This window comes from Carcharodon carcharias, chromosome 2 (assembly GCF_017639515.1).
Source record: "Carcharodon carcharias isolate sCarCar2 chromosome 2, sCarCar2.pri, whole genome shotgun sequence".
NCBI lineage: Eukaryota > Metazoa > Chordata > Chondrichthyes > Lamniformes > Lamnidae > Carcharodon > Carcharodon carcharias.
The window spans coordinates 216,483,212-216,498,797 of record NC_054468.1 but is presented as its reverse complement, the minus strand read 5'-3'; the positions used below and the strand labels follow the sequence as shown (position 1 = coordinate 216,498,797).

Genomic DNA, 15,586 nt, shown 5'->3' with positions numbered 1-15,586 from the left:
TTTGATGGGACAGTGCAGAGGGAGCTTCAACTCTGTATCGACCACATTCATTGTTGGGCCTTTGTTTAAATATTACAATATTTTCTTGATCTTTTCAGTATCTTTATAGTGCCAGTATTTTTTTTCTATTTTCTATTTTCTTTAAGAGAATACAGATATATTCTGTATACAGCTTGTGAAGTGACTCATCAGTTTTTGTCACAGTACCCGGTTACATTTATGGTTCTTGTTCCAGTGACGTGCCTGCTGAGGACAGCATGCTATTTGGGGCCAGTGTTCATCTGATGCATTACTACCATCTATAGGGCTGGGGAGGGCTGTTGTTATTTTTTGGTCCTGTGCTAGAGGTGTCCTGGGTGGGCAGGGGAAGTGTCAGAGTTACACGGGCCGCCAGGAGATGCTTCCAGGCTGGCTCAGAGCTTTCACAGTCCAGCCAGGGTTCTTACAATGCCACTCCAATTGACATAGGTCCCACGCATCTCACCCACATGTTTACCGTAAGCATCTTACAGCTCCGAAGGGGGGCCATTCAGTCCATCATGCCTGTGCCAACTCTCTGAAAGAGCTATCCATTGACTTCCCTTCCATTTTTCTTCAAATATTTATCCACTTCCCTTCTAAAAGCGGTGATAAATTCTGTGGCTGTTTCTAGTGGGGCTTTTCACATTGTAACAAATGTCCTCATGAAAGAAATCCTAATCTTTCCTTTCACTCTTTTGATGATCTTAAATTTATGACCTCAACCCAAGAGCCAAAGAAGAGAAATTTTCTTTTGTTACCTTGATAAGACCCCCTATAATTTTGAACACTTCTATCAGATCTTCTCTGATCCCCAAGGTTTTACCTCATAACTAAAGCCTCTGGGGTCTGGTGCCATCCCAGTGAGTCACTTCTGCACACTCTCCATGTAAACCCCCACACAATGGACAGAACTTCAACTTTTGGCAGAGGAGTGAGACAGATGGTAGCAAATTGACCGCCTGTTATACAACACCCTCAATGCAAAGGACCATCGAGTTGGGTGTATAACAAGCCGCCAATTATTGCCACCCCAAAAAAGTTGAAAGCTCCACCCAATATTCTAACAGCCTAACCATCTCCCAATCCCGCTATCTGTGGCTTAGAACTTGTTTCCCTACTTATCATTAGGTTGCTTTTCATGTTAAAGACACAGTGGAAGCTACTGTTATTGAAGAATCTCTTGATGAAATTAGCAATAATATTAGATTTAATTTACTTCGATATGGGTTATATTAAATATATTATGGCTTGTGCGTTAAATAAATATTATTCACCCTTTCCAGTATATGCTTATCGCATTCTATTTTGCTAAGCCTTTTTCCTTTTGCATTTTATAACTCTCCTTAGTTTTTGTCTCCCTTCATTAAAGCTCAACTCTTCTAAAATATGACATATTTAATTTGACTGCAGTCATTTCTTACCCTTTAATTCTTAATTTATGGGGGAAAGGAAATATCTTTACATAATACATTCTTTGCCAAGTAATGCATCCGGTTGCATAGTTACACATGTGGACTAATTAATGAAAGGGAAGGGGTGCATGTCTTGTGGGTTTTAGTGCTTTGGGTAACAGTTTAGCATAAGATGAAGTCAACTATTAAACAGACTCTGATGTTTAAAAATCTAAATTCACATCCAGGTTTGGGTTTGTCATGTGTAATTATTTTTTTAAAGAAACATCACACAATGTCAAGTAAACCTCCTGGTTTTTCAGCAGCAGCAGTACTTCTGCAGTGTGACAGACATGTGAGGGGCATCATCTGTAGACTGACTAGCCCTCTTGCCTCGTAAATATTTTTGCTGCAGTTGAAAACGACAGTCTCCAAGGCAAAACGAGCCTTTGGAACAGCATTTACTGCTTACATAAGGCATGGCTGAGAAATCTGTCAACTGGAGAGCTCTTAACACACTTACCTTGACAATGTGTGGCATTAACCTGCTTGTAACCCAGGGGACATTCCACCATTTGCCCATTTCCTCGAATAGGGAAAGCTGCAATTGAAACGGAATCAGATCATTAGCAATCAATCGTTACCTGTATCTATCTATTAAAGACAGATTGAGAAAAAATAGATACTGTACAAATAAAACATCACCAAAAACCATGTATACCAGGTCTACAAGCACTTCAAATCATGGAGAGCATTTCTCTTTGGCGTCATAAATAGATATAATTCCCTAACTGAAGAGTCAACAAATAACTATCAATCTCATTCTCAAGTGCCTGCATTAAATAGGCTGCTGCTTACCAGGCAACCACTTTAATATGGATGAGCGTGGGACTGCCTCCCTACAGCTTCAGCTCAACTGTTCAAAGTGAATGACTCAGAAAATCTTGCTAACTAATCAGACAGCACAGTAGTGACTTATAAATGAACACAGTTGCTCTGAGTGAAAGTCACTCGAGGGCCATCCTATTTCTGTTTTTTCTCTTTGTTGTTAAGTATTATCATTTAGAAGATACATAGCCATAGATAATTATTCAATAGTTTCTACATTGGATTAATAGATACCAAGGTCAGATGAGGTGATGAAGGAAACAAAGAGGAAAGGTTAATGATAGCATTATTTGAGTAGAAATAGCTGGAGAGCTAAAAACAATGGAATAATCCAATGTGCAATCCTAAAGCTGCTAATCTTCACACTATTAATAAACAATAGAAGGATAGAATTTCCCCAGAGTTTGCCTGATCTTCCTTGGGACATACAATGCAGATTCCAGAGAATCCGCACAAATATCTGTTTCCTCCTGGTTTCTCCAGATTTTCTGTTATAGTTAGGGTCATACAGATCGGGAAATTCCTCCTGGAAATTCCAGACCAGGATACAAGTTCACCAATACTTCCAAATTTTTGATGGAGGCTAGTTTTGTGGGAAAGCAAGATGTTTAGAGCAAGGAGATAGCACTGAGGTAACTCACATTAGTACTAGAAATGACAAGTCTGATTCCAAATGGAGGTATACCATGAAATAAGGTGAGGCAGGACAAATATCTAGTTTTAATGGTTGGTCTACTCAGAGCCAGGGTATAATGCAATGCAGCATCTGCAAGGTCAAATGAGCTATTGAGAAATATGGCTGAACCTACTGAATATAAATCCAAGACATGTAAACTTGCAGCCTCAAACACTCCAGCCTCAAAGTTCAGGAGTGTCCATTTTAGGAAGCTAAGAGGACACTTAACGCCTGAAAAACAGTCACTACATACCCCAATTTATGCTCAGTTCCATCGTCACACTCAAAAGAAGATGACTTAAAAGGTTTCAAAGAAAGATAACTATAATATTGCAGCTTTCAAATGATTGAGTAATAAGGAATTCCCGAAGAGTTTAATTGAAATCTCGTAGCAAATGAGTTAATAGGAGGATGAAATTCAAAGTTTTTAAAAGAATGACAGGACTCCATATCCTGGTTGGAGAAGCTGTCATATGCAAAGTCACAATGGGCAAACCAGAGACCATAAAACTAAGCTGACAAAACAAGTAACATCATCATGTGTAGGTTACACTCTCGTCTTAGTGCAGTGAATACTGTCTTAGCTGAAGCATTCAGAAGGGACTGGATCAATTTTTGATTCAACAAACAGTGGTGGAATGTTCTGATGAAGGGTCACACAGACTCAAAACATCATCTGTATCCCTCTCCGCAGATGCTGTCAGACTTGCTGAGTTTTTCCAGGTATCTTTGATGTGGAATTTATGGCCCTGGGGTTGATGAAAGACAGGAAATGGTCAGCTCAGGGCTGGGCACAATGCAATTAACCAATCGCTGTCTTTTGCAATCCTAACATTCTCAGTCATGAAGGGACACTGGAGCCCTTTAAACACTTCAATATCTTTCGTTCCTCAATACACAAGGCACACTCAGCTTACAGACGCACCATCTTTAGAAATGCTTTGCTCTAACAGGGTTGCCAACCCTCTCGGAATGGCCTGGAGACTGCCAGTTTCACCATGAATCTCCCGGCAGCTACTCAAAGCAATCTGAAAGATTTTAGAACGATAATTCTGTGATTCGTACAGAAGCTCTGGGTCAGCCCTGGCCACGGTCCATTCATAAACACTGCACAGTGTTGGTTGCGTTTGCAGCAGCTGCGCAGTGCAGCGTGATGACATAAAACTATGCAGCGACGTGGCTGCACACGCGTGCTGCGCTCACAAACATTGCTGTGCAGCCTACTTTCCTGCCGGCGCTGCCTGAGCCTCAAACTCGAGAGCAGAGAGAGAGAGAGAGAGAGAGAGAGAGACCGAGAGAACTGAGAAAAAGATAAGAGGAGGGAGCAATTAAGTGAACAGCTATAAACAACTTGGAAGACTCACGTTAGTGAGCTTCTCTTATCATATTGAGCTAATGTAGTTATTTAGACTGGGATTAGTTACACTGGAAACGTTACAGAAATTCAGGAATTGTTTTCCGGCCATAGTTAGCAAATTGTCCTTCATCTCACTCTGCCAGAAGTAACTGAAAACCACCATAAATCAACAACGACAGTCTATTATCTAAGCTAAACTGAGATGCATTGAGGTTAGTTTTCAAGGCCTAATGTTCAAGTGTAAAAAAAAAACGCTGTAAGAGATTGAGCGAATATATGTAAGGGATTGCCAGTCAGGGAATAATTTAGTACTGATCCATTTCAAATTGTCAAAGCTGCAGTTATACTGCATGTTTGGCAGTGACCCCATGCTGGGCAATGCACAGTATAACTCCATTGTGAAAATCTTGCACTAACTGTGTAACTGTGACACAAAAACATCTAATCACTGAGTGCCAGGGTAGTCGGTATATAACATACAGTATACAATACTTATCAATATTTTTAAGGCAGTAAACTAAATGTGGCCTCCGTTCGCAGTTCCTGGCAGACTGATAATAGCAAGAGCAGGGCAGCTATAAGGAGGGAGGAGGCAGTGTAGCTCTTCCAGTATTGTGCACGGGTTGAACTGACAGGTCAATCAATGACATAATCGTTTTCCAAAAAAAAAAATCTCCAGGAATGGCTTCAGTGACAGTTGGCAACCCTATGTACATACTTCATTTTTGTAATTCCTTTCTTAATTTCTACACATGCCCTTACCTATACTAACATTCCAAACCCACATTCGTATCCTTAGTTGAGAAACTAGTCTTACTCTGAGGATCCCAATGAAACTGTCAACACCACTGTATCAAACATTGAGGAGCTACAGTCCATTAGCATGGTGATTGTATTGACACTTTAACCTACAGGAGATTAATTAATTTTGCCTTTAAAAGTACAAAATGTATCTATAAACTTGGTAGAATTAAAATCCCATGCACATGAGTAAACTGACACCCAATGGGTAGACTAGATTTTTTTGCAGATCATACAGCTAGACATCTGGGAATGCTTGCTACTACAAAGTATTAATCATTTGGGTCATAGTCATGGGGATAAATGGAATGACAGCAGTGGTGGCCCCAATGGAGCCCAGGCCCAAATTAACTGCCTGGTGTTGGGACTTCATCCCTTAAAAGATGAAGATCTCGCCTCCAAGAGCTGCCTGCCAATCGGAAGGCCAGCAGCTCGAGTCCCAGCAGTGCCACTGAGAGTGGTGTCTGGGACTGCAGTTGGTCCAGAGCAGCAACAACGGAGGAGGCCCCAGAACCTATTAAATGAGTCTGGCTCACTGGGGCTTGTCAAGCAAGTGTTGGGGAGAAGGGGCGTGGGGTCATTGTCAAGGGCGTGGGCTGTCTTTTCAAGGGGGCGGCTGCTGCCACTGGGGGAACCCTCTGTGGGCTATGGGGTGCCTGATCAGGAGGGACCCCCCCACCTTCCCCAGCCTTCAAAGAGGCCACCGGCCTTCACTTGGAGGCCTCCCCAAATGGTGTAGGGCCCATCTCCTGTGGCAGCAGGAGGCAATTGGCCTCCGGGGCAGAAGGCTGCCCCCATCCTTGACTGATTCACAGGAAGTTGGTGAAGTGATGGGCAGTCCACAGCCCCATCACTCCCACCTTCCTCCTGATTCAATGGCACTCCCCCCGCCTCCCAGTGCTCACCCAAGGACGGAGTAAAATCCACCCATGCTGTGCAATATTTGGTATGAGTGCATTTACATTTATTCCTGATATTGCACAACACAATTTCAAACCATCATGTGAGCTAACACATTCATTATGGTATTGTATAATGTGCTTTCAACCCAGTGTGTTTGTTTCACACAAAATAATACACAGGTGTCCTCGATAGGGTCCTGCTTACTTCTGAAGCTCCCACCATTGCTATTTGCTTAATTGAAGGGTATGTACAATGGATCTTCCCTTCACCACTGAAGACCTCATTCCCTACCTCTGAAAACAAACCCAAAAGTGCACTATTATGAGAGGCATGGCATAGAATGACTATTGTATGTGGTTCCCCTGTTTGACAGTAGCCATAAATAAGGCATATTCTGTCAGAAATTCTACCACATCTGAGATTAAGAATTGCTAACACCCAATATTCCTAGGTCAGCTTTACAAGATTGAAAAAGGAGCACAGCATAAGTTCTTAATCTGCCCCCCCCTCCCCCCCCACAACCACCACCCTTGCCTCACACATGGATTTGTCCACGTCCATCAACGGCTGGAACAATGTGTTATACATTGTCAAAGGGCATGTTTCCCAAAACTGGCTGCTCCTTCTGATTTCATCGGCCCCTTTTCCTAATATGAGATATAAAGTGTGCTGGAACAGTCTTTATAATCACACCTCATAATGAGCGATTAGTGCAGCATAGCCAACTAAACTGCTTGCACCTTAAACTGTACGAAGCAGTGGATAAAGAGAATAATAAAATGTCATATAAAGAGAATAATGAATAGCCAAGAGTGATTATTAGATATAAATTGAATGGAGAATTGAGATGATGCTATGAGCTGTGAGTAAAAGAACAAGCAGTTTGTAACTCTCAACTTTGAGCCTGGACTAAAGCCTTGAAATCCTTTGAATCTATTGATATTTATTACATTTGAGATTTTAAAAAAAACAACGTAATCCAATATTAATGGACTTTCCATGGCATTATTCCATGAGTCAAAGCATAAAACATATTATCACATCAGCTCATTAGGCTCCAAGAGTAATTATCTTTTACAATTCCAGCAGAGACAGAAATGCACCCCACGCCCCCACAACCCTGATCTCGCATCCCCCCACCCCCACCCCACTTCCTCCCTCAACAAGGGTCCATCTCTCCTGGTGGACCCTTGAAGAAATATCTCTCTCTATTAGTGTCTTTGTCCCTTTGCCCTTCCCCTCGCAATCCTCTCTCCCTCCTTCACCCAGCCCATCCTCCGCCAGTTACTCCCCAGTCTGGAGCCGTGAGGTGTTCATTTTGTTCAACTTTATTTGTCCAGCAGTGAGCCGAAGGTTCAATAAGCTTGGAACAAAAAAGGTTACGGCTGTCCACCATTTTGCCTGAGGGAGCACAAAGCGCGGGTGGAAAAGTTACTGCCATTATAACTAGATCTAGCCTGTAACAGAGAACAAGCTGGACACAGTACAGTGGCAACAACTTAGAAAAACCTGCCTGCTAAGAGGAATTCTTGGCAGTCACCCTGCCTGCTCTAGCTGCTTGGGGTTTGTGGAATCAGCTGCTGGCCAACAGCATTTTCTCCTGCCCAACACGTCAATAGAGTATTTGTTCATATCATTGACAGCTTGCATCAGTTTACTGGCTCGGTGCACAGCTTTTGCAGTCCAGTTACCAACCCAAAGCTTTAAGGGCTCCTTGAGCAGAGGGGCACCAATTTCCTGCTGTTTCAAGGTTTGACTGTTGCCCATCATACGAAAAAGAAAGCCTTGCATTTACTTAGTGCCTTTCATGGCCTCAGGGCATCCCAAAGGGCCTTACAGCTAATGAAGTACCTTTGATGTGTCATCACTGTTGTACTGTAAGGAACACAGCGGCCAACTTGCGCACAGCAAGCTGTACTCTTACTTGGATCAGAACTACGGCAGTCCAACAAAGCCATTCCAAAGAAGCTCAACAGCTCTTTAACATCAGGTGGTTTAACACAAAGTTATGAATCAAGGTGTGCTTTAGATAGCACAGATGCCACCACTGATTATGTAACTGACCAGGAGAGAAGATGGTCACATTCAGAGAATGACTGACGTAAAGAGCCCTTAGCAAATATGGAAATAAAAGCCACCAGGGAAAAGAATTGGAGGCTGACCAAGAGAAACTGTGCACAGCACAAAGCCCACTTGCAACAAAAGAAATCTAGAGGCTAATGTCCAAGACTGAATTGGATGGTGTTAACTGGTTCCTGTCTCATGCACTGCAACAACACAAGGAGAATGGAGATGGTGATGTCCAGAAAGATTCACTTTACTGTCACTCAGAACCTGCAGTCATATTTTGGCTAACAATTTGAAAGCACTGGAAAATTTATCTTGCACATTTGATCCTGAAGCGAGCCCATATTCACATCATCCCTAAGATCACCTTTTTCCACCTCTGTAACATTGCTCAACTTCACCCGTGTCCCAGCGCATAATTTTATTGAAAAATAATTAATTAAATTTTGATTGCTAAGTAGCATTTTGGGAGAAAGATGAAAGGAACTAAACAGCATTTGTGCGAAAAGACAGAATAACATAACTGTTTCTTAAAAGCAGGCACCAATTAGGTTGTCATGGTAACCTTCCGACACACAATCACTTGCTACATTCTTCTGCCACTGAATTGCTAAATTATACACAGAACCACTGTTTTTCTCCTTTGGAAATAAGTCCCAGTTGCGTTGAACAAGACAAAAGCATCTCCCAGTCATAAAAATATATTTCACAGGTCACCAACGTAAAGGATTTTCCTTGAGAAAATATTGGTGCAACGACATTTGAAAAATTGAGGATCAGTGAAGGGAGGAATTCTATTTATATACAAAGCAGACTGAATGTGCCAGGCTGTGATCTGCTGCAGAAATCAGGAGCCATCCTCCAGACAACAATTGTCCATTCGAAGCTATGCCAATGAACAGGAGCTACTGAAAAGACTGGAGGCAATATTTATATATTTGCAAATGTAAAACGCTGCAGCTGCTGGAAATCTGAGGTAAAAACACGTAAGCGCTGGAAATGCTCAGCAGGTCTGGGAGCATCTGTGAAGGGAGAACCAGAGTTAACATTTCAGGTTTGTGACTTTCTCAGTGTCTGATGAAAGGTCAAGGATCTGAAGCATTACCTTTGTTTCTCTGTCCACACTTGCTGCCAGACCTGTTGAGTGCTTCCAGCGTTTTCTCTTTTTGTTTACACATTTGTTTTTTTTTCTGCCTTTCATACCTCATAGTTTGGCTTCTGTATTTTAGGCTACCTTATTGGTGAATGTTGGTTCCCTACATTCTCACCACTGACCCTGGTATCCAGGTACTTTGCCGACTGAAACCCAGGATAATGAACAGAAGCATGATGGAGCTAAAGGGACTGTTACCAAACTTCATGTCCACCCCCAGCCCCAGCAATTTCCAAGATGGCTTGAGGGGGTTGGGGGCTGGGGGGGGGGGGGGGCAACACCTCAGGGGTGTCAACTCCAATCAGCTTTGCTATTCTCTACATAGCAGGAGAGATCACAGGGATATTCAGTCACTCAGCCTCCTTTTTAACTGGCATGCAAAATAGGCACCCTCAAGGACTTCAAATGGGGAAAAACTACATTTGAAACACCCAATCACTTTGTCAGCCGGAACTCTTTCAAACGGTGAAGGCGTCCTGCGAAATTTTCACAATTCCATCCTTCACCAGTCCTGATTGTAGGTGCTGTCTACGGCATAAAACCTTAGAAAGACAATAAAAACACTGTTCATGCCGATGTTCCAGCATTTCTGAGACTCTTCCCCCAATGGAAAACCAGGAATGTCGCAGGGAAATTCACCTCTATGAATATGGTGAGACGGCCAGTAGGGGTTTTCTGCTTTCTCCAAAGGTTAAAGGGATTCCCAATGAAGTTCAAGGAGTTCCCAAGTGGTTTAGTGGGCTGTCTGGGCACTTTTGAAACTTAACTGGAATTAGACTGCGGACACTGTGGGAGCTAAGGGGTGTCACAACTCTCAGCTTCAGAGTCCTGACCTGGTTCAAGAGTTTTGGGCCACCTTTATGCACAGGAGCAGCCAATGTACTTTGTGCTGGCATAATGGCAGCCAAAAATACTGAATATTGTGCTTTAGGACCCAATCAGAAATTGTAGGACTGAGGGCATTTTAAGCAGTAATGAATTCTGGAGTCTAGTGCTGGCACTGGATTTGATGGATTGGAATCAATTTTCTCCAATTACATTCAAGTAAACAAGCAGGCAAGGTTGTCCTACTTTTCATTCTGTGGGTGAACATAAATCAGACAGTAGACAGGAAGTGTCAAGTTCCTCTCCCACTGTCTGCGAGTCTGCAACTGAACTGTAGGATGGATTATGACTCAGCTGGTGTGGGCTGTAGGCAGGGATTTGGCAGCAGCTAGTGACACCTCCAGCAGTGGAAAGTGACTTGGGTTGCAGACAGAACGCAGTGCCAGCCAAGCAGCTCTCCAAACTTACTCTGTTTAAGTGTTGTGCTTAGTGAGGTAGGGATGGCAGAGCTAAAAAGGGCAGAAGGCTTTCTCCTTAGTTCCAGAACTGAATGTCAACAGCAAGCACACCAAGATTCTGAGGCTTCTGAGTGACATTGCCAGGTTACGGGCATTTATTATGAGGGTTAAATTTGAACTGGGCAGAAGGCATGGCATCTACCACCCTTTATTCATCCCATCCAAGTGGCCGATCGATTGGTATCAGTATCACTGACAGTAGATGTGACACGGTTTCACCCCTTTGTGTTTTAAGCATACATTCAAGAAACACTGGACTGAATTTTACCAGCCCATTGGGTTGGGCTGGGAGGCGAGAGAGCTGGTAATATGGCAGGGGAATGCGTTGGGAGGAGAGCCCGACATCTTCATCGCCAATGCATATTGCCAGCGGCGGGTACCTCAGCGACACCTGGTGGCCAATTGAGGCAATTAATTGCCCAATTAAGGGCCACTTCCCAGGGATTGTATCTGCATCGGCCCATGTGGGGAGACTGTCAGGTAAGCCATGCCTAGTTCCCGAGGCGGTGTGGGGGACAGAGGGGCCTTCCTGATGTGTGGTCTGCGGCCCACAGAGAGTACCCCAGGAGCAGTGGCTGCCCCCTCAGCTAAAGGTGCTGCCATCAGAATAACCCTCCTCTGCACGGCCTGCCCCAGCACCCCCCACCCCCCCCCCACCCCCCCACGCCACCCCCAGATCGCCAAGTTCTGCCCCTCCGTACCTTCCTCAAACAAACTTATTCATCTTCCAGGACACCTCGCCATTGAGGCTCCCTCTCCTCGGTGCCTCAGCATCAGCCGTTACTACCGGTCGCACTGCGAGATTGCTGTGCTGTCAGTGCTCTGATTGGGCCGCAAGCTCTACGGGGCGGGGCTACAATCCTTCATTGGACACTGCCGCCAAAATACCACCCCAGGGTTCCACCACCCACACGGAGGAGGGTCACCTCTCACTTTCAGCCCCAGCGGTGGGACTTTATTCTCCTCTGAAAAATTCAAACCCGTTGCATAACACATTTGTAAGGGTGGATTTTGACTGTCAGAAAGCTCAGCCATCCTATTCCTCAGGTCGACCTGTTCTGATGCACCGCTAAGTTTCACTGAAGGGGCCATGCACAGCACATGCCTTGCCCAGCAGACCGTTCCGATTGCATGGGGAGGAGGGGTGGTTTATGTACATCACTGGACTCTGATCAGCAAACGAGGTTCCTGCCTGATTCCATCTGATACCGACCGGTCAGGTACTGGTGGCACAGGTCAGTACATCCCGAAAATGACAGTACAGGAAATCAAAACTACAAATCCCAATCTGTAACATCACAGGTTATTACATGCAAATCACTGACCCACCAAAGCACTCCTGCTGAAGCATCAATTTTAAAATGCGTTTCTCCCTCTTTTTCTACAAGTCTGATTTTGATTTCTCCTTGAAGGCACTCCTGACCCAACTATTCTGCGACAGGGGCTAGGGTGGTACAAGGCACAGGTTGGCCTAGCCTCTCCTCAGCAGCTTGACTATGACTGACAGCTTCCAGAGAAATAACAAGTGTGCTTCAATTGTACAGGACACTGGTGAGATCACATCTGGATTGTGTGCAGTATTGGTTTCTTATTTAAGGAAGGATGTAAATGCATTAGACGCAGTTCAGAGAAGGTTTACTAGACTAATACTAGGAATGGGCGGGTTGTCTTATGAGGAAAGGTTGGACAGGTTAGGCTTGTATCCGCTGGAGTTCAGAGGAGTAAGAGGCGACTTGATTGAAACATATAATATCCTGAGGCATCTTGACAGGGTGGATGTGGAGAAGATGTTTCCTCCTGTGAGATAATCCAGAACTAGGGATCACTGTTTAAAAATAAGGGGGTCGCATATTTAAGACAGAGATGAGAATAATTTTTTTCTCTCAGAGGGTTGTGAGTCTTTGGGACTCTCTTGCTCAAAATGCAGAGGAAACAGAGTCTTTGAATGTTTTCAAGGCAGAGGTAGATAGATTCTTGATAAGCAATGGGGTGAAAGGTTACCGGGGGAAGGCAGGAGGTTACAGTCAGATCAGCCATGATCTTATTGAATGGCGGAGCAGGCTCAAAGGGCTGAGTGGCCTACTCTTGCTCCTTGTTCGTACATTTGAAGATTAATTCAGCTGAAAAATCAGTTTGTCACATAGAAGAGTTCAACAGGGGACAGGGCAATAGGTTATCAAAGTGTGGTCCGTGAACCACTGGTAATCTGCAAGGGTCCTTCAGGTGGTCCGCAGATTGGTCCAAAATGCGTCAATGACGCTTAATGTCACAGCCAAGGCCACACGAGAGAACAGGCCAGAACCCTCAGCCCATCAATCATGTGACCTCACACAAGCAAGTCTTCAAATGCGTAAGAAACAACAATGTAGTTTTATCAGCAAGATTTATGTTCCTGTTGATTTTGTTTGATTAATAGAGATGCAAGGTAAGTATTAGTTTCTCAGGAAGAGATTATTGTGGTGATTTTATAGGATATATTGGAATGTTTCAAATAAACGTGTTCTATTGTAGTATTAATGTTTATCATATGAAAATGTCTATACTTGTGTTTCTGGTATGAATTAATAATTTACTAATGGTATGTAATGAAGTGGACCGCAGACATAAATGTTTGAGAACCACTGTGATCAGAGGCTATGAAAAAAGCTTTGCGAGTGGAAATCACTAAGAAGGAGGTAGAAACTCAGGACTGTCATTAGGTGAATGAAAGGGGACGTTCCAGGAATTTTAGAACACAGAATGGCAATTGAGGGAGGTGCTATGACAAATATTCAAAACGGAATATGAATAGAGTGAGGAAAGGGCAGGGGAATAGGATTAGATAGCTCTGGTAAAGGAATTAACATTAAGACTGGCAGGATGGACCGAATCATCTGACTATGTTGCAAATTCTACGGTTCTCTGCACAGAAAAAATACCATAATGTAAAATCTTCCACCCTTTACTTAATCCAGGAGGATTAAATATTACAAAAAAATTACTGCTTTGAATATTCTCATCTCGACTGACCTGTTATTAAGTAAAACTGCAGCCTGAAAAGTTACCTACAGTGAAATGTCTTTGTTTTTCCAACAATTCAGGTTCGCTCTGCACTGCATATTGTGTTCGGATTTTCTTGAGAAGTGAAGTGGTAATAAAGAAACCACTAATGACCAGCTATCATTTTAACCATTTTAAATCCACTTAATGGTGGCCCACATGAAAGCACCTCATGTGCGATGGTACATTCCTCGCGGGCATTGTTGGAGGGAATTAACTCAGGAAATAAATATTTTGCTTCTTCTGTTAAGAAAGGAACCATTTGGAAGTGAATGCTGCTGAATGAGAGTTTTGCTGATGCAATTGTAAGGAGGATAAAAGCTGAGAATCTCCTGTTATGGCAAACAGAGAAACCACAAGATTTTTTCATGTGAAAAAGACCTTGGGTTGCACAGTTCCTGTTTATTGGGCGTTACTCAGACAACTAATGCCCCAATATGGCAGGGAAGAAGGGTGTGCATGTATAAAAATGGAACAGCACCATCAGCCATATTGGGCAAGGACGGACATCTTTTACCCAATGCCCAATAGTTGGAGAGTCTCAAGCCTCACTATTCCAGCTCAGAGGGGTGCAAAAATGTTCCCTGCCCAATTTCTAAGTCAATGTTCTGTGCACAAAGCCCACCTCAATTATTATTGTGTTCTACATTCAACTAAGATGCAGTCAACGGCAGCAAGCTCTACCTATTACTCAAATGGAGATCAGGTCTAAATACGACTTTAAGGTCGTGCTGACTAATCCCTTGAACTAGAACATCTCTTTTACACCCCAAAAAACATCAAGCCCAACATTCATGAAAGTAGCACAATAACCATAACTGAAAATAACACAACGATTACATAGAAATACAAAGGCTCTTTAAACTGAATTAAAATCATAAACCAGGGCATTGAAACTGGAACTAATGACAGTCCAAAAAAACAGTACTGGAGAGCAACAGGTCTGTTACCCTGGGATAACCATCACAATGGATATCATCATCAGTGTGGATGCCTGCAGCATAATGGAACAGGTTAAATGACAGTGACCTTTACTTGTTCTTTTATATATTTTACTGCACAAACACAGGATTCAATACAAGAATCAATCCTTTCAACTGGTTATGACAATGCCCTCAATGAACACAGTGTTCGTTTAATGAAAGCAATATTGAAGTGAACAGCCCCTCAGTCTATGGTTGACTTTTTAACATGAAACATAAACAAGCAAAGTTTACACAGCTATGATGGGCAGAATTTGATCACCCTACAACTGACTAAGGGATTCCGTGCTATTATACCTCCGCTCCGGTTTAGTGGTTGACCTTATGTTAAATGCAGGAAGTAATCAATCCCTGCAGTTGTGTAAAATATTAGACAATTAAGAGGAGGAAATTGAAGACATACTTTTCCTGAAAAATACCCTTTGCCCATCAAAGCAATTCCCTGTTGAACTCTGATATTTGATGAGCTGTGTAGAGGTTTTATGCTGTGGCTCGATTGCCAAAATGAAATACATCAACCAAAAGAGTGCAAGCTCATCAGTATGGTGCCTTGGATAGGTTCCCCTGGTAAAGAGAAGACAATGGGCTGCATTTGACGTGTCCCTGCAGGGCATGTTTTCGGCTGGGGTGGGGGGGGCGTGGGGGCATGTTAAATAGGATGGGTGCCAACCTCAGCATGATTCCACCCAGCCCCACCAAAAATCAGCAGCCCACTCACCAAATTTAAATAATGAATCAGTGGCGGTGTTGGGGGCGGGGGGGGGGGGGGGGGCGGTGTGTGTGTGTGTGTGTGTGTGTGTGTGTGTGTGTGTGTGTGTGTGTGTGTGTGTGTGTGTGTGTGTGTGTGTGTGTGTGTGTGTGTGTGTGTGTGTGATGTCTGCCCCCCAATATTATGGAAGCTTTTTTAAATCTAATGATATCTGCTGATGTATCTCATGTGCATTTAGTATGATTAAGTATGTCG

General features: G+C 43.4%; 1 protein-coding gene across 5 annotated transcripts in view; it reads right to left on the bottom strand.

The window, feature by feature from the left end:
- Positions 1–15,586, bottom strand: part of ltbp1 (latent transforming growth factor beta binding protein 1) — a 383,746-nt gene that overhangs the window by 210,747 nt on the left and 157,413 nt on the right. For all 5 annotated transcript variants that reach the window (XM_041215598.1, XM_041215616.1, XM_041215607.1 and 2 more), the window contains one exon: positions 1,936–2,013. In XM_041215598.1, coding sequence (XP_041071532.1) covers positions 1,936–2,013 — 78 coding nt within the window. The remainder of the gene's footprint in view (positions 1–1,935; positions 2,014–15,586) is intronic.